Source organism: Semicossyphus pulcher, unplaced genomic scaffold (assembly GCF_022749685.1).
Source record: "Semicossyphus pulcher isolate SPU_LCO1_2020_fin unplaced genomic scaffold, fSemPul1.0.p SCAF_7, whole genome shotgun sequence".
Classification (NCBI taxonomy): Eukaryota; Metazoa; Chordata; class Actinopteri; order Labriformes; family Labridae; genus Semicossyphus; species Semicossyphus pulcher.
This window is the reverse complement of record NW_027211748.1, coordinates 21,445,994-21,464,581: the sequence shown is the minus strand read 5'-3', so window position 1 is coordinate 21,464,581 and position 18,588 is coordinate 21,445,994. Positions and strand designations below refer to the sequence as shown.

Sequence of the window (18,588 nt, the reverse complement as noted above, 5' to 3'; positions counted from 1 at the left end):
TTACCTCACAGTGTGGATGTGTGACGGCTCACTGCCGCACAGGCCGGCAAAGCAGCCTCTGTTTGTTGAACTCAGACTGCTCCAGCGTCCTGCGGAGACGACTCGATCTTCAAGAGGAGAGAAAACAACATTTTTTCTCACTTTTTGGCCAAATGTTTGTAATAATTCTGGACAGAACCCAAAGGGTAGAGAAAAAACAGCATGAGTAATCCTTAAATCTATACACTGAAACAAAACAAGGAACGCTGCTCCCAGAACAATCCCATAAAAACTCACACACCAACGATTATTCAAACCCTCTCACACGTACGCCTGTCTTATTCCCCTGTGCAGCAGAGCTCCACTGTTGTCCAAAAACTATTAAACCACATTAATGAGCCACACTGTTGCTCGAGGTGAGGAGTTCCTTCATTATAATATAAGTGTGGAATAATACACTGTAGTTCTATTTTCAATCAATCCCAGATAGACCAGTTTGCTGCTGTAACAGTGTGGTTTAGTCTGCAGCTGAAAATAGCCCCATTAAAGGCCCTACTCACAGTATGCAGGAGGTGTATGAAGGTTGTATTGAGTCAGTTTCAGAAAGATATTGATTGAAATTAATGGTCATTTGGAGGCTGCAGTTATATCATATTGTGTTATATGACCAGCGTTTCTATTCTTTTGTTTGTAATGTAGGCAGGCCTGAATAACAGCATCTCTGTAGGCGAGATATCCTGCATATAATGCTATACAGTCGAGTGCATGAGGCAGAAAGCTATATTAGCGTCATTTGGAGTTTTGTTTCTGGGCTTGAGTCCAATATTCACTCTCCCTTTAGTTGTGTGTCTCTGAGTCCCGCTCTTCAGCTGCTAATTGCTCAGCTACGCTCACCAGTGTGTTGCTAGCTTCGTCTTCCTGTTTGGTGTTGGACAGGTAATATACATGGGTTCTACATGGGTATACATGTTTTTTCAGAGCCTGTTCTTTGGGGGAAGTATTGGCGAACACATTTCCCCACATCACCACCAACCATTAACAGCATCCCAGTATCGGATCCCATCGGCTATAGTCTGAGACGATCAGCCTTTGAGGACACTCAACAATAAACGACTTCCCGTCAAGACTTCCTTTTCCGCGTGCTGCATTGTTACACAAAGAGAAAACGTTTTCTTGTGATGTACTTATTAAAGAGTAACTGCACGCTTAAACATGGGTTGGAAACACGCACCCTACTGTTTTAAATCAGCCCTGGACCTTGCCAGCCAATGGTGACGTAGAGACGACCGTTTGGGACAAAATTACATCACAAAATTAATTTTTAAAAAAAGGAATGTTAACGCCGGTCAGAGCACGTGCGGTCGGCGCACTTGCATTGCCTCGGCTCCGAAAGCTCCGTCTTCAGGCATTAGTGGGGCTGGAGCCAACGGTGCGAACCGATAGGGCTCGGGACCACCACGGTCCTCCACCACATTCTTCAGGGAACTCTTGAGGGGAGAAGTCCTCCACCTCAAAAGAGCCCTCTGTGGAAGATGTGCCATTTTCCTCTGGCCAGGGGAGGGGACGTCACTGAGCTGGTTGCAAAAAGAAGTCAGATTGTCTGAAAACTTCTCAGTTGATTTGTTGCCTCTAGAAAATATCTTTCTACTAAGTTTGCGTTGTGACCCAACGTATCCCAAGATTCATTGCACGCAGATTCAAACGAGATGGTGGACTCATGAACGACAGAGGAATACACTTTTAAAGGTTTTTGGTTTCAACTCAATCGCATAGCTAGAGATACACATGTTAAAAACAACGAAAGGGGTCTTGAAACTTCAAAATATCTTTAAAATAATGGGTCAAGTTATGTGACGTTAGCTATGATAGCTAGTTATCCAGCTAGCTACCTGTTAGCTAGGTGACAGGAAGGGCCGGGTCAAGGCATAGGCGATATGAGCAGTCGCCTAGGGCGCCACGTCCTGGGGGGCGCTGGCTTGAGCCTCAAACATGTTAATGAAGCCTTGATCTTAAAATCAAACTTACTGCAAGACTGACACCTTTCTTCCTGCTCCGCTCGCATTAACCGTCACTCTGCCACTCTCTCTCGTACTTTCTCGACCACTCACTCAGTGCGCACTTCCTGACACAAGTTACAAGAGAGGATGCGTTCAGGTCCAGTTGGAAAAACTCAAACTCAATCTTTAAGGGGAGGGTAAGAGGGTTTGTCATATATATAAATGTACGCTCTGTTGTTTAATTAGCTCGCCCGACTCAACTAATCCCACATGTGATACAGACAGACAGACAGACAGACAGAATGACAGACAGCATAAAATAGAAAGAGAGGGGAAGAGAGACAGTAGCATGTGATGGAAAGAGAGAGCGAGGACAGAGACAAAGAAACTCTATCTCTAAAAGTTTATTGTGAGTGTCTATGAATAAAAAAAGCCAAATTCTAAACTTGCCTAGGACGCCAAAATGGCCTGGTGACAGGAGTGTTGTTTTGTGATGCCGGGGTAAGGGGGGGGAACAGCTGGTGACGCAAACAGGAAATCATCTGTAGACCAGACAGTCTCATCTCAGTTCGGCCTCGGCGTCTGCACAGTCTACGAATGACTCATTCTTCGTAGAGTCCTTAGAAGGAAGCAGAACTGAGATACAGTTGACGACTGGAGGAACTAGGCATCAAACCGCGACCTACTCTACCTCTGACCTACAGCTACCACGTAAGAAGCGCAGGGTATGCTTTAGCTTGTGGCTAACTCATTGATAAGTCACTACAGAGGCAATGTGTGTCCAACGTCTCGCCCAAATATGGTCACTTCTGGTGCCAAAAAACCAAGATGGCGACCGGCAGAATGGCCAGCTCAAGGCTTCAGAGCAGTAATCCACAAACCATCGGGTGACGTCCACTTCTTTAATAAAGTCTGTGAGAGAAATTAATGATTCATATTTGTTATTGTACATTTTTTATTGGAGGAGAAAGTTTCCTTTTCTGACCAAAACAACACAGTCTTTAAAACAAGTGTATCTTTACTGTCTGGCAAGAAGCAGTACAACCTGTCGAAACTTCTCTTTCTATTCCCTACTTTCATCTCCCTCTCTCCCTCTGCGCTCTTCGCCTCCGTCACTCTTAATTTCTTCTCTACTTTCAATCCATTTCCTTCATTCCTCTCTATTACCTCCCTCTATTTCCCTGCGTCTTGCCCTCCTGACCTTCCTTCCCCTGAGCATCACTCTTCCTGTCCTTTTTAATTTTCATCTCTTTCATTCTGGTCTTCTTTGCTTCCTCCGCCGCCTTCTTCTCTCCCTCACACTGAATTGCTTAACCTCGTAACTCTGTCTCTTTTGTCCCAATTCAACACAGCTGTCCATCATTTCTCTCCGTCCTCTTCTGTTATGCTTTTTCTAATATTCCTATTAAATGCATTTCTTTCCTTTCTTCTTCTCTTCTGTTGTTATCATCCCAATCTACTTATTCTGCATTTTCTCTTTGACTGTGTTTAATTCTTTGCTATATCCCGCTCTTATTTAATTTCACTTCCTTATCATTTCCATTATTTTCTCCCCCTCCCCCTCTTTTTTAATTTTCTCTGTGATTCCTGTGATTTCTCCTCTAACTCTACGTAACACTCACTGTCCTCCTTCCTCCCCAACACTGACTCTTGTCCTTTCTCCCCTCTTCTCTCCTCTCTCTCTCTCTGGCAGAGGTGTCGTTCGTGTGGACGTGAACCTGCAGGATGTGGACATTGACCAGTGCTCCACCAGTGGCTGGTTCGCTGGGACTCACCGCTGTAATCTCACCAGTATGGAAGTGAGTTTTTACAGGATGGAGTTCTTTCACTTCACTTGTCTTTTTTGTCAGCTGGTGTGCTGTCAAAGAAGTGCATGTACGTCACTGATACGTTCAACCATTCACTCATACCAATGACTGTATATATAGATGGACGACACGGCTCCATCTCCTCATGTTCTACTAAAGGGAAGGGCCCCTTCTGCTAACCAAAACACACTCTTAACTGACCGGGAAAAAAAACAGCAAAGATCCTGCATGTCGGCGTATTTAACAGCAGAACAGCTTCTTGTGTTGGTCTGAAGCAGACGTTCAAAGATTGTTTTAGTTACGTCTCCTCTCACCGTTCCTCCTCTACTCTGGTCATCAGGAACAGATCGGCTGCAGGAGCTGTCAACAGAGCTGTCAATCATCCTTTTTACAGCATCAAATAACTAATTAAAAATAAACTGCAGCCAGTCAGCAGGGGGCGATAGAGAGGGTTTGGCTTCACTTTTAGGGAGCTGTCATGTTGTCCATCTTTTTATGGCTCATACATACGCCTTTAAGTCTGTTCATTATGTTCTTAAATATGCAATCAAACAAGGATTAAAGTTAAAGTGTGTATTAAGACTAAAGAGTAATTTGACCATATTCCCTATCAAAGTGTCCTCGACCGGCTCACTTTAAGGCTCTCTGGTTGAGAGCAAAAGCTAGTTGACCGAACAGAAAGGATAAAGCTGTCCGTTCACTAACCCACAGTGTTTAAACATGATGACATTTTAAAAGGGTAGAAGCTCCCCAAGACTGAGTTTAGAGGCTGTAATAAATGCTAATGTAATTATGCTAACACACTCAATATGACCTCGCTCACATTCTAAGGTTTGCAGGTATATGCTTTTCCTTGTTAATATGAGTTGTTAGAGATCCTAAATACAGATTAAGCCGACAGCTCTGTGAGGCAGTACTTAGGCACGGTGATGCTTAGCACTAAACGTTACTGTGAGCATGTTTCATATAACTGCGTTTTACCTGAGAACCATTTAATTTAGCATGCAAACATTTAATGAATAGCATTAAATAGGCTTGGGCGGTATCACAGTATTGCGGTATACTGGGGTATTTAGAAATCCAGACAGTATGAATTCCAATACCGGCGTAATACAGCGATCAATAAGTAATACCATTATAACTGTGCTCCATTCTTCTCCACCATGTTGGTGTTTGTTCACATAAATACCTTGCTTCTCTTCTTCTTCTTATTTTTCCCCACACACCTTCACCTGCTGTACCTGCACACAGCGGCTCTTTCTGTTTCTCTCTCCCTCCATGTGTCTGATCTGCTGACATTCATCATGAGCTGTACATTTTACAAAGTTGCTACAGTAACACAACTCGCATTTTGAGGTTAAATACAAAGATAAACTGTGAAAAATACGATGCGTATAGGCTACAACAAACGGTCTGATACAATGCACACAGAGGACGAGCTACGGAAATGCGCGACGGTCCGCGACAGTCTGGACGTGAATGTGCGCTCACAGTGCGAACAAAACAAACCTCAAACAAACAAAACTCTGATGGCACACTAAATATAAGGAATCTAAATATTAGCGTCAGGCATTATTTACATGATGAGCATTAGTAAAAATAGAAAAAACACTGACAGTGATTAATTGGCATAAAGACATGTCCGTCAAAGTTTTGCGGTGGCCTGTATACCGCCACTATTCTATACACGTTGCGTGTGGAAACGATCAAAACAGACTAATGAGACCAACACTACACAGCTGCACAAAAAATGTAAAGAAGGCCCATATTTATCAGAAGATGTTGCACCCAAATTGATGCATTGGAAGGCAGGACGCAGCAGCCGACGTGTGAGGGAGCATGTGTGGAGAGAGAACTTCATGTAGCCTATTGGAGAGAGAGTGCAGGGGGAGAGTGCCCAGTTAGTTAATCGATCGTGAATTACTATTTTATTGACAGATAAAAAAAGATGAATGTTTTAAAAAAACATTAGTCGCCAAATACACTTTCACGCTCTCACAGAAAGTTACAGCGGGAGCGCGCCCTGTAAACCTGAAGCGGGCACGCCAGAGCAGAGAGAAACGGCGAGAGAAGCGACCACTTAAGCTGTTATTTTGTGTGTGTGCGTCCTTGAGATTTGCAAGTCGTATCATTTATGTTAACATTACATATGATCTTGCGTTGTGTAGTAAGGCGTGTCCAAGTAATTGCACAAACATCATAACAGATGATGTCATACATGTCATACATGTGTGACAGCGACTTCCTCCTCCAACTAGCCGCTCTGCAGTTTTACAGCACTGTTTTATTTTCAAACATCATCATATACCATATACGGTATTAGGGCAAGAAGGTATTGCAGTATGAAAAAATGGATACCGCCCAAGCCGAGCTTTAAAGATTAAACTATTTTAGGTTGATGGGATATCCTAACATTTTCAGGGATTATGTCAACAATCAAAGCTTTGGGGAAGTTAAACTTGGCATGGTTTGAGCACTAGAACAGTTAACCAACCACTTTAGTAATAACTTAACCATCCGATTCATGAACCACATTTTATGGCGACATTGTAAATGATATGGTGTCGCTAGAGGAAAAGTCGGGGGATCACTAAAGTAATTACGATTAATCTTTTTAGAACCATTTTGTGCCAATCCATTCAGTAGATGTTGAGATAAACTTTGACCTGCTGGTGGCACTACACAAAAGATCAGGGGATCAGTGAAGCGAATGGGATTTATCTTTTAATTACCATGAATAACTGTACAACATGTCAGGTGATCACCAGGATCACTGAGCTTTATCTTCAGGTTGAGTTATGAGGGTGACAAAAATGTTGGCAAGCTTTACAGTGGTCGGATAGATTTTTCTCTCTAGACAATATGGACTGACAGTCCAACAATACCATTCATATAGCTCTGCTAACATGCCGACTAAGTGACACAAGCATTGTTGTCATCATTCCACCGTAAATTGTGTAAAGTGTGAGTGAGTCGATGAGTGAGGGTGCTGCAGGGTGCTCGTCTGTGTTGATATGTGTGAGTAAGTGTCTCCTCCATGGTACAGTGTTTATACCTGTGTGAGCGCTGTGATGGAACTGGCAGCAGCCATACATCATGTTTGCAAGAGTGTGTGTGCGCGTCCCCTGCCTTCCCCATGTCAGTGCCATCGGTGAGTTTTCTGTGATGGATTGCAGGAAGCCTCTCCGAACTCCAGCAGGGGAGTGAAGCTGCTCAGGCTTGCGTGGCATGTCGCTGCCCATATGATGTATAATAAATGCAGTGTAATGGATTGCAGGAAGATGTGGTGAATAATTGAGCATGCTCTTTGTCTGTGTGCCCGCCCCCTCTCTCTGTCTGTCGGGGGGGGGTAAACTACAGGAGAGAAACAGGAGTTGTCCATGTTCGCGTGATCTGTCGCACTGTTTCCTCCGTGTCGTTCGATCATTATGAGCAGCTCTCCCTCGGCTGCTAAAATCTGAACGATGATGATTATAGAACTATGTTCAGGTCTGTTTTAGCTGTATGTGTGTGTACAGTGCCTGTAGTTTTATCATCACAGTGGGCAAAGACAGCCGTTTAGTTACCAAGGCCGTCCTTGCTGCCCATCTGAGGCGACTTTCATGGAGATGCTTTGAATTATCCAAGGTGTCCTCTGTGAGTGTGTATTTTGGGTCATATTGAATACATTTCCTTCTAATCTGCGTACAAACATTTGCTTTTGAGCTGCTTATATTCTCTAAATAACATTAATCCTGAACATACCACATTATGGCAGAACATTTTCACAGGATCATTACACAGCTTACCACTCATTACTCTCCTCTTCTGATGATTTTCCTAAACACCATATTTGGCCGAGCGGCAGTCAGTGATTCAGTGCCATCTCAAATCAACAGGGGCCTTTTTAATTTAGGCTGTTTCAAATGCAGGAATGTTGAAGCTTAATTAAGACTTTGAAAACAGTATAGAATGAAAAATATAAATGATACACATTATTACAGATGGTTGGTTAGAGGGGACTATTATCGACCATGAAACTTTTTCTAACATTGTCATCAATCCCGTCCTTTAATGGATCATTTAATTCAGTGATAAAATAAACAAAAGGAAATGATGCTTCCCTCAGGATGAGTTTAGAAATATTACACCTCAGTGAATTCTGTCTTTAGGATAGTAACGGGAAGGCAGTTAAACAGAGGTTACATCTTCTGTGTGGATGCAGACGATTTAAGATGTATTTAAGTACTTCTGGATCTCAGTACTGCATTCAACACAGTTGAGAACAACATATTACTATACCGGCTGGAAAACTGGGTGGGACTTTCTGGCAAAGGGACTAATATCTGTCTATAAGTAACTTCACATCTGAGCAGACAAAAATTACATGTGGAGTTCCCCTTGGCTCCTTTCTTGGGCCTCTTCTGTTTAACATGATCGCCAATGCAGCCGCCACTGTCACAACAATCAACGTTAGCGTAGGCTGAGCTCAACTACTGTCTGTATCATATTTAAAACATCAAGTAGTTGTGAAAACATTTCTGTCCGAAGTTATAGACCAACCATCAGACCTACACTGCAAACCATGAGACCATGCTGCAAGCTTGGCATATACTGTAGTTTGAGTGATGCATAAATGTTTGCATCACCTCTACAAGTCTGTGAAAAGGCATGGGAGTTGATAGTTTGCTGAAGGCGTTTGAGCTTCTTTTAGATCTGTTGACTGTCAGTTAAATCATTATTATATAAAGAAAGGTGAGAATCACATCACAGTTATGTAAGAGGAAGTGATAATGATCTGTCATAGTCTTAAAAAAAACCTGTGAATCATCGTACAAACAAGTGGAGAATCCAAGCAGTTTGCTTTTCAGTTAATATGAGGGATTAGTCTGAGGATGATTGAACAGTATTTATCCCTGTTAGTCCCAGGAAGTTGTGATTCAGTGAATTCACACAAATTCAGCCAATCCCTGCAACTTTAAGTTAACCAATAAACCTATTACCCAATGGACGTCAATGTGTACATCACCAGATATTGATCTTCATAGGTCTGCAATGTTGTTTAAGTCGGTTAGCTGTTCACTCAGCCACTTCCTGGTGCCGTTAACTTTGCACCAACCAGAGGCTCTGTTACAAATGTTAGTCGGTGTTGATCTCAAAGAGTGTTTGTACAGTGAAATAGTAATCAACGTCTCTTATCAGTGGTTTTATACAAGCGTAGTACCCCAAATAACAAGTAGAACAGCTTAAATGTAATAAACAATGTGTAGATTTGTCATTGGGCGTATGGATGGCATTGAAATAAGCACGCACAGTGCTTCGTGGTGATTTCCTTACACATTTATTTGGCATCTTGACACAGAAATTAACTGGAAGTGATGGCTTTATTAGAGCCTTTGTTGCTCACAGTGGATGTGTTGTGTTACACACCAAAAAGCCAAAAAAAAACATTGCAACTGGCATTGCAACTTTCCCAAATTTTGCCACGAAATCAGTCATTTTAGGCCGCAACAATCACAGAAAAAGCCCACGAAATAGAATAAAGAAAAGAAGGAAGTAAGAAACAAGATATTCTACATTGTAATTTGTGCTTTTTCATTGCTTCACTCCTTTAACGTTCCCTCTACTTGTTGTAATCAATTGCTCGTTGCTGTTGTTAAACCAGCCCATCAACCATACTTTGTTGTTTTACTTCAGGGACTTCACCTCAATTTTCTTGTACCAAATCAAAGTCCAGAAACAGAACAGTCCAAGGCTTCTAAGAGAAATGATGAGGCTGCTGAGATAGTAGAAGTACAACACATACACACACACACACACACACACAATACAACATTTAGGGAACACTTAAATAGGAAGAAAAGCGCTCTTTTTCAGCTCGTTATCACAGACCAAGGAGAAAAGAATTGCTTTTTCTCCCAAAGTCCCCATTAAAAAACAGTTCATTTCTAAATCTCTCTAAATACATTTTTGGGGAAATGGGCTGTGGAAAAGTCGATGTGAGGCTTATTGCTTTCCCCATCGAGTACAAACACACCCCGAGGCTTTGTCTCGGAGAGAAAAGATAATAACTAGACAGTCTGTAGTAATGTGACGGAGCATCGTGTGCTCTGCAGAGTGTGCAGACAGCAGCTCTCCTCTCATTGTTACTGGGATGTGATGGTTCGGTTAGCCTAGTTTTTAGCCGAACCATTGTGTTAACAGTTTTTATACCTGTTTGCTTAAAGTGGAAAGGCCTGAGTATAGCTTTTTTTTTTTACTAAGGCATTACTGTGAAACCTGAGGAGGTAACACCCGCAATTTATCCCTCAAACTCTATCTATCACTATGAAGAGGGGGCAACACAACAAGCTGTAAACACATAAACGTTAGCCAACAGTTGCTTATTTAGGCTTACACATCCAGTCGACACATAGCAACACTAGCATTATTCGGTACGTTTCTGACCACATGACTGACTCTCCTTTCAGTTTTGTTTTATTTCTGTCCATTTCCTGAGAATGTCTCTTAAGCTAGCTAATAGCGCACCTTCATCAGTTAGCGGTACTTGCTAATTTAGTCTGCCTGTGTTTGAGTAGCGTACATTTTCTATGTCATTTGGGTTTAGCTTTTCTTTTTTGCTTTGAAACTCATCTGAAGATTTTACTACTAAAATCTAAAATTGAACTAAAACAGTGAGTTATGAGTGTGACATGTTATTATGATCCGACAAGACGAGAGAATTGCTAATGCTGGCATGCTAGCCCCCAACAAGAGCTTGCAACCTAAAGCAGCTAATTTAGGCTGTTTAAACAGTGTAACAACAAAAATAACAGTCATGTAACCATATTGGAATAGCCTGTGAACACTCACAGTGGAAGTAATGGGAGGTTTTCCTGTTTGTACCGGTCTGCGTGTGAATGCACTGCGGAATGATAGATGCTTAAATACTCTACAGAGCTAACGGGACAAAAACAAGCTAGCTTGTTTTAAAGACGCTCAAAATGAGTTGTGGTTTGTTTTATAAAGTTGAACAACACTCTTCTTCCTTTCCCTCTTCTACTTCATCGTCACTTTCTTTGTCATCTGTTTTCCTTTTTCTTCTATGTCTACTTATTTTTTGTCTTCTTTGTCGTCTTGGTCGTATTTTTACTCATCGTCCTCTTCGTCTTCTTTGCATTTTTTCTGCTCTGCCCGGATACAACGAGGCAGCAGAAGAAGGTAGGATGTGTCACCATGAACCAAATACAAGACTTCATGTATTATGGATAGTCAGTGGTAGGGGAAGCATCTTACATAAGGAGCCACTGCTTATATAATTAGACGAGGACTTGAGGAGTGATTACTGTTGGAGATTTTGACTGGATGCATCAGAGTAGATTTTTTCTCTCTCTGTTTGCTTTTTTTAAGTTAAAGTAAACATTGTGCGTGCGGCATGTTTGCATATGCATGTGTGTGTGTTTTCTCTGCCTGTCCTGTGAAACGTGCCGCTGGAGATAAAGAGCTTCAAAGGCAGAGCGCTGCTAATGAGTGTAAACTGCTGTGACAGCCAGGCAGGGTTACCCCCTCTGTGTCTCCCATCGCTCTCTCTTCTCAATCAGCTACACTTCCTCTTCTCCTTTTACTCCTCTTTTACACACTCTCTGTTTCCATGGCTATTCACACTCTCTCAAATTTCATCTATCAGTCCCCTCTCTGTCTCTCATTTACACTCTTTCTCTCCATTTTGCCTTTTCTCTCACCCTTACTCCTCTCTCTGTGTGTCTCCATCCTCTAAAAGCCAATTAAGTCGTCTGAGGAGGGCAGAAAGGCAAGCCAGAAATAATCCCTCCATCTTTTAACAAGTCCTCCTCTGCTTTTTTACAGCATTACACATTAAATCATCATTTCATCTGACCGTGCTATAATTGAGAAATCCTCCTCATCTTCTTCTACTGCTTTAAATGCTGCAGAAACATCCTCCTCGGCATAAATCCGTGACCTCGGCTGTTATCAGTGCAGCTTCTCCGCAGCGCGCGGACTCTCAGCACTGCTCATTTGTGGATGTAGACACAGAAAAGGATCAATCACACGAAGAAAAATACCATTATTTCTGGCTGCTGCTCTGCTTCTGTTTATAGTGAAGGGTGAGTCCCTCCATTCTGAAAATTTAATCACCTGGACATGTGGCCTTTCTCTGCCCTGCTGCAAGAACCCAGGCTGCAGCTCTGCAGACTCAGGCTGTGCGGGGTGAAAAAAGGGACATAAATTAAATATTTGTTTATGCCTAACTGCTGCTTTAGCAGTCCTTATCGACTCTGGCACATTGTGGAGAAACACGAGGACTTAAGCTTCAATAGTCAGTATTAATACAGTATGTAAGGAGGGGGATACCCAGCAGACAAACACACAGTGCAGACTGTAAGCAGTAATGGATATTTAGGTTGAAAGAATACGCTGAATTTTGCAGTTTCCTCTAAGAAGTGCCAATTTGAATTTGTCAGAGAAGCTGACACTCGCAGGAAAGACTTGTTTTCTACCTGCTTCCTCGCAGGTAAAAAAAAAAAAAGACGCTGTGACTTGAGGAGCAGAGGAGACAGAAAATAACCTGTTCTGCTCCGTCTTTTCCTGTTTCACTCTGCTCTTTGTGTTTTCTTCTGCCAGAGGCTCTCCGTCTCCGTCTCTCCTCGGGGAGTTTGAAGCTCCGCGGCTAAGGCTGAGTTGACGTGTTTCAAGACTTCCAGCGTGTGTACACCAACTGGCATTGCATATGTGTGTGTGTGTGTTTTTCTCTGTTTCATCATCAAAGACACTGGTAACGTTTGCATTCAGAGCTGCATTTTAAGGAAAGGTCGAAGGAAGGTAAATAAAACCTCAATTTAATAAAGTGAGCTCTATATTCAGTAAAAGCTCTCCTCTCCTGCAGGGAACAGCGCGTGAATTCTTATTGTGACTTTGCATACAGTGAATCCATTAAAGCGTATTACCATCTGGAGTGAACCTATATACACCTCACTGACTGTAACACTGATTCTTAACAAACGGGCCCACTCAGCAAAACATACATGCCACTGCGAGGTGTTATGTTCTCATACTGTACATTTAGAGCGTGCAGACTGCGACAAGGTGATTTTAATAGGGACTTGAGCAAAGCTGGAGCTGTGAAAGGCTGCAGAAGCTGAAGGAACAAGCAGCACACAAACGCAGCACCGTTTTATATTAGAATTTTATTGCTTGACCTTTATTAATATCAAAACCACATCAATAATAAAAGAGCACACATAAAAGTTTAAGGTCAGGCTTTGTTTTATCGCTTGCTCTCAGTTCTGGCGCACTGACCATAAACACTTTTATTAAAAAGGGAACTTTGTAATATCACTCCCCTCCTTAATAAAACATTCAGCGGACAGCTATGTGGGACGTCTCAGCTTGTAGGGCTTTCTTTAAACATATTACACTATTTATTGATTGTATTATTACCCCGAAGTGACAAGAAGTTATTACTTTGAATTATGTTGTGACACTGCTATGCTGCCTCATGAATAACAATAAGACTGTAGCAGGGGAAGCAACCTGTTGTAGAGCTTGAATAGGAGCACATAAGGGCACAGAGCATTTTGACGAGAGACATTCATTAAGAAAACCTTTTAGAGGAATTCACACAGTTTAACATATTAAAATACTCGTCCTTGGTAGCTGTTAAAGGTCCTTTGTGTCTCATGATTTCCAAGGAAATGTTTTAAACTTCAGGCATAAAGTTTGGAAGAGTTAGCAGGTAAGGTCTAATGAAAAAGTATCATGACGGAGCATATTAGCCCAGGGCGGCTGTGGCTCAGTGGTACTGTAGAGTCAGTCATCTCTCAATCCAAAGGTTAGCGCTTCGATCCTGACTGCAGTCTACATGTCAAAATGTCCTTGGGCTAGACACTGAACCTCAAATTGCTCCCGAAGGCATCGCCCTCACTGTCTGAAAGTCCATAGATCCTGTTTGGAGATTGGCATAGTAGCCTTTGTGACATTTGGATGTGCCATGTAAAAGTGCTTTGTGTGGTCTGAAGACTAGTTAAGTGCTATATAAGTCAATAACCCAGTTACCATCTATTGTTTTGTTATTTGTGGCCACACATTGAGCCCCCCAAAGTTTGTGTCCTCTTGGCTAGCTTGTCCGTCGCAGTTGTGCACGTGATCATCTTTGATTGTCCCTGTTATTTTGGGTCCAATCAGTCCAGATTTGGGATTCAATGTATGCCTCAGCCATCACAGTTTGCTTTACCTCTCCGATGATTTGCCTGCTTTTAATTGTCTATGTTATTTCTATGTTGTGATCATAGCCTTCACAGGCATGACGGGGTTGAACTCACTGTTAAACAGTATTGAAGGTCAGGAAAAGTTGGGAAAAACCAACCCAGGGCTTTCCCAAATACTGCCTTTGTTTCTCTTTGTCCTGCTTTGGGCCGAGTATCGTGAAGAAATTAGACCAGTACCAACCATTCTCATACTGTTACTAAGAGTAATTCATTTGACCCCCTAATTTGAATTCACTTCCATTAAATACACCATGCTTGGGGGCACTAGTTTAGCTCAATTGGTAGAGCAGGTGCCCCATATACAGAGGCTACAGTCCTCGTCACACTGATCGAAGGTTCGACTCCCGCCCTGCCGATCGTTTGGTGCATGTCATCCCCCACTCTCTGCTCCCCACATTTCCTGTCTCTCTGTAGCCGTCCTATAAATAAAGGCAAAAGCCAAAAAATTATCTCTAAAAAAAACAAACAATACACCATGCTTGGGGCTTAAAGTGCACGTCCCTTGTATAGAGGCTCAGTCCTCCATACAGGGACCCCAGGTTCCCCACTCTCTTTGCCCTTATTTCCTACTCTAACCATTGTCCTATTAAGTAAAGACGAAGGCCAAAGACCTACATTCTAGGTAAAGATCTATGTTCCAAACCTCACCTATGGTCATGAGCTTCAGGTAGTGACCAGAAGAATGAGGCTGCGGATACAAGCGGTTGAAATGAGTTTCCTCTGCAGGGTGTCTGGCCTCAGCCTTAGAGATCGAGTAAGGACCTCAGATGTCCAGAGGGAGCTCGGAGTAGAGCTGCTACTCCTTCGCATCAAAAGGAGCCAGTTGAGGTGGTTCTGGCATCTGATTAGGATACCTCCCTTTGGAGGTGTTCTGAGCATGTCCAACTTGGAGGAGACCCCGGGGCAGACCCAGAGCCTGCTGGATTAAATATGGGGCTGCTGTGACTCAGTGGTAGAGTCGGTCGTCTTTCAATCGGAAGGTTGGGGATTCGATCCCTGACTGCTACAGTCACATGTCGAAGTGCACTTGGGCAAGACACTGAACCCCAAATTGCTCCCGAAAGGCATCGCCATCGGTGTATGAATGGGCATAGAATCCTGATTGGAGATTGGCACTTAGACCTTTGCCATCAGTGTGTCAATGTGAATGTGACATAGCGCTCTAGTGGTCGGAAGACTAGAAAAGTGCTAGTGCACCATATATACAGTCTGGCCTGGAAATGCCTCAGAATCCCCCAGGAGGAGCTGCTAGAGACGGGGATGTCTGGGTCACCTTGCTTAGCCTGCTGCCACTGCGACGACACCCCGGATAAGTGGAAGGAAATGGATGGATGGATGACCACAGATATAAATAAAAAACAAAATGCTGAACTTAGCCAAACCACAAACTGTACTGGTTGTAGCTGATGCAGTCGTGAGCCAATCACACGTCGCACATCAGAAAATGATTGCAGTAGTAAAAGCATTCATAAGGTCTTTTTTTCTATTCAGCAAAAAACAGATCAATCGTTTGACTGGAGCATATTTTCTACTACTTTGTACTTGGTCCCAAACCAGACTCTAAAACGCATCTTGACCTCTGCTTAGATTTCTAACCACTCTGCGGCTCCTCCAACTTTGACGTTAGACTGCTAAAATCTACCGACTGAACATCTTGAATGCCTGTTTTGTGTAAAGCTCTTAACACTGCAGACCTACTTAACTCTAAATATACACTGTGATAAGTAACATCATTGAAAGCACAATGTGAATTGGACAAAATGTATAACGCTCTGTGACAATCTAAGATATCCAGTGCATACCATGCTGTGCAGTATTTTATGGGTCAAGCATATTCCTCCTTTGATCTGTAATTAGGTTGATGACTCATACAGTGTAGCATAAAGTGAGGAAGGGTTGCAGAAGGACGGGGAGGCATGTAGGATGAAGAGGAGGACGAGACGGGCAGGGAGGGCTGAGGAGTGACAGCAGAAAGGGACAGTCGTCAAGGAGGATTCATCCTCCACACAGAAACACATTTCACTCTCTAATCTGTTGCCTGCAGCTCAGTGGCTGCCACGGCGAAATGTAAGAGCCTGTCAAGTCGGCGGCAGCAGTTGGATCTTAATTGAGTGAGGCCTCCCAGTCGAGACTACGCGGGGAGCTTGAGACCACCCACCCTGATGTCTGTGTGGGAAAGCTGAGGCTCCATCTCTCAAGTCTTAAAATGCCAAGTGGGACTTGAATTTCACTCCTGACACGTTTCCAAAGGCTGCACAGCCTACCAGCGCTGACATTTAAACATTTTCTCCCCCTCAAATAACCTAAATGTATAAATCACACCCCTGAATATCCAACTTTATATTCCCATCCTCTCTTCATCCTCTGCTAATGTCTTTAAAAGATGCAGGGACACCAGCAGCAGCCCTCCTGGTGCCTCCATCTGTAGTCCCAGCACTGTCACCGCTACAAGCCGCCAATCAATAACCGTCTTTATGTCGCACTTTTTGCCTCTAACACTGATAGAGAAACCCCAGACAGGCTTCTGTCCAAGGTCTCGCCTCCTCAGACATCCTCTGTTTCAGTGGTTTGGTCGTCTTGTGAAACAGCAGCAGGCAGATTCGAAGCCCGGGGGACAGAGTGATTGTAATGCTTTTAGGGTTTAATGCTTTCAGTGTATTTATAGATAGAGGGACGCCGAGTGCTTTCCTCTCTTCTTCTTCTTTTTTTTCCTCTCGCCAACTCCCATCTTGGTGTCATGTTCACAGCTTTTTATCAAATAGTACGATAAGGAAACTGAATCTGTACCGCAGGCTGCAGTCCAAACACGAGTGGCTACTTCAGTCTGCTCGACATCTTTTCAGCAGCATGAGATGTATGTTGAACACTTTGCATGATACCATCAAGTGATGTTGTTGTGTAGCTCTCTATGTGGGGCTCTGCTGAAACCATAGACTGTATAAATAATGACTGTAGACACCCTTACGTCACCCATTGGTCTCTCAACTGCTGTTTTGAAGCCTCGAGTACAGCACTATGGCCGTTTTGATGGTTTTCTGGAGCCAAAATTGATCGTAAAAGAGAGGGTGGTGCTGGAGGGGAGTAAGGGGTTGGCAAATTCTTCGATGGCAAATGTGTCAACTATGCCGATGGCCAAATCATTAGCCAGCTAATAAGTTAGTAAACCACAGATTGAGACTCTTTTTTTTGTGGTAACTTTGAACTTTGAACTTTCCACTGACTAAACCACATCTTGGACGGGACAGAGAGAGACAGGTGAACGAAACAAACCGGGTATCATAAACAAACTGGTCTTCTTTTTCATGGGGAATGTCATCCTGAAAGACTTTCTGTAGAGAGCTGGGTCTAATTGGTAGCATGTGTGTTTCCTGTAGAGATATTTCAGGCATAGCTATAATGGACTTTATCTGAAGAGCAATTGAGACGGATAATTTAGGCATTAAGGGCCTGTGTCCACTAACAGCATTTTTTGTGCTGGCAGCGCCCACGACCTCAATTTCAGAGCACTTCTTAACGGTGCTTACTGTTGCTAGGTTACGAAAGTTGTATCGCAGCACTTCCGCTTCCCTCGGTAGTGATCATTAAGTGTGCTTTAAATCGCTCTGTATGCTTAATATTTGCTTTTATTTAAGAAAATGTAAAAACGATGGAAAGGAATCGTTTCCTGGCTTTAGCAGCAGCTCTATCGTCGCAGTAACCGTAGGCATCTTAGCAATGTGAACAAATACATCAGAAATGAAGCGGGGGTAATTACCTGTCGAGCAGAAAAGTCTAACTCAGCATCGCTTTTTAATCCTTTCAGATCCCGTGGTTCCCGTGTTTACTCTGTTCTGTTTCTGTCTCGGTCCAACTCTTTCTTTTTAGCTTGCTTTTCCTAATTTCTCTCCTTCGCTTTAACAGTCTTTGTAGTGTAAGCCTAGTTGGCGATGGAGGGATGGGCAGTTTTTAAGTTTAAGTTTTTCTGCCTTTGTGGACACAAGCCGGCTGACGCTGCGCACACTGAAGAAATTGAGCTTGACCGTGTGAGCATGTGCGGAGTAGTGGCGCTGCGCAGCGTGTGATTGACAGCAGCCTGAGAGACTGCTCGGCTCTGATTGGTTGTTGTGTTTCGGGAGCGGTCGATTCTTACAAAAGCCATTAGGAGCAGTAGGAGGAGCCAGAGGAACATGATTTTTTTTGTTACAGATTATCTCTCTCATGTACGTCTGTTTAAAGTGACAGTTTGAGCAAATATAACAGAAAGTTAGTTTTAATAATGTTACCTACTGCAGCTTTAACTAGAGGTTAAAATGTGTATTAATGGGAAGTGAACTTAGGCTTATATGGCCCTGGGCCATATCCTGGTAAAAAACCCTAGGCCCTATTTTTGTGCTATTTAAATGCAGAATCAACCCCAAGTTTTGTTGATTTGTGGTTTCTTGTTTTATTCTCCAACCAGGGAGATGAACCAGAGCTTGGTGGGTGGCTTCAACAGCAGGGATGTCATCTGTGTACACAGCAGTTAAATATCTTCCAAGAAAAATAAAGACTCGACACACTGACAGGCTAAAAGAAGGAAAC

General features: G+C 43.0%; 1 protein-coding gene across 1 annotated transcript in view; it reads left to right on the top strand.

The window, feature by feature from the left end:
- The window catches only part of LOC138612084 (metabotropic glycine receptor-like), a 96,463-nt gene that overhangs the window by 9,518 nt on the left and 68,357 nt on the right, over nucleotides 1–18,588 (top strand). The window contains exon 2 of the mRNA XM_069685394.1: nucleotides 3,670–3,775. Coding sequence (XP_069541495.1) covers nucleotides 3,670–3,775 — 106 coding nt within the window. The remainder of the gene's footprint in view (nucleotides 1–3,669; nucleotides 3,776–18,588) is intronic.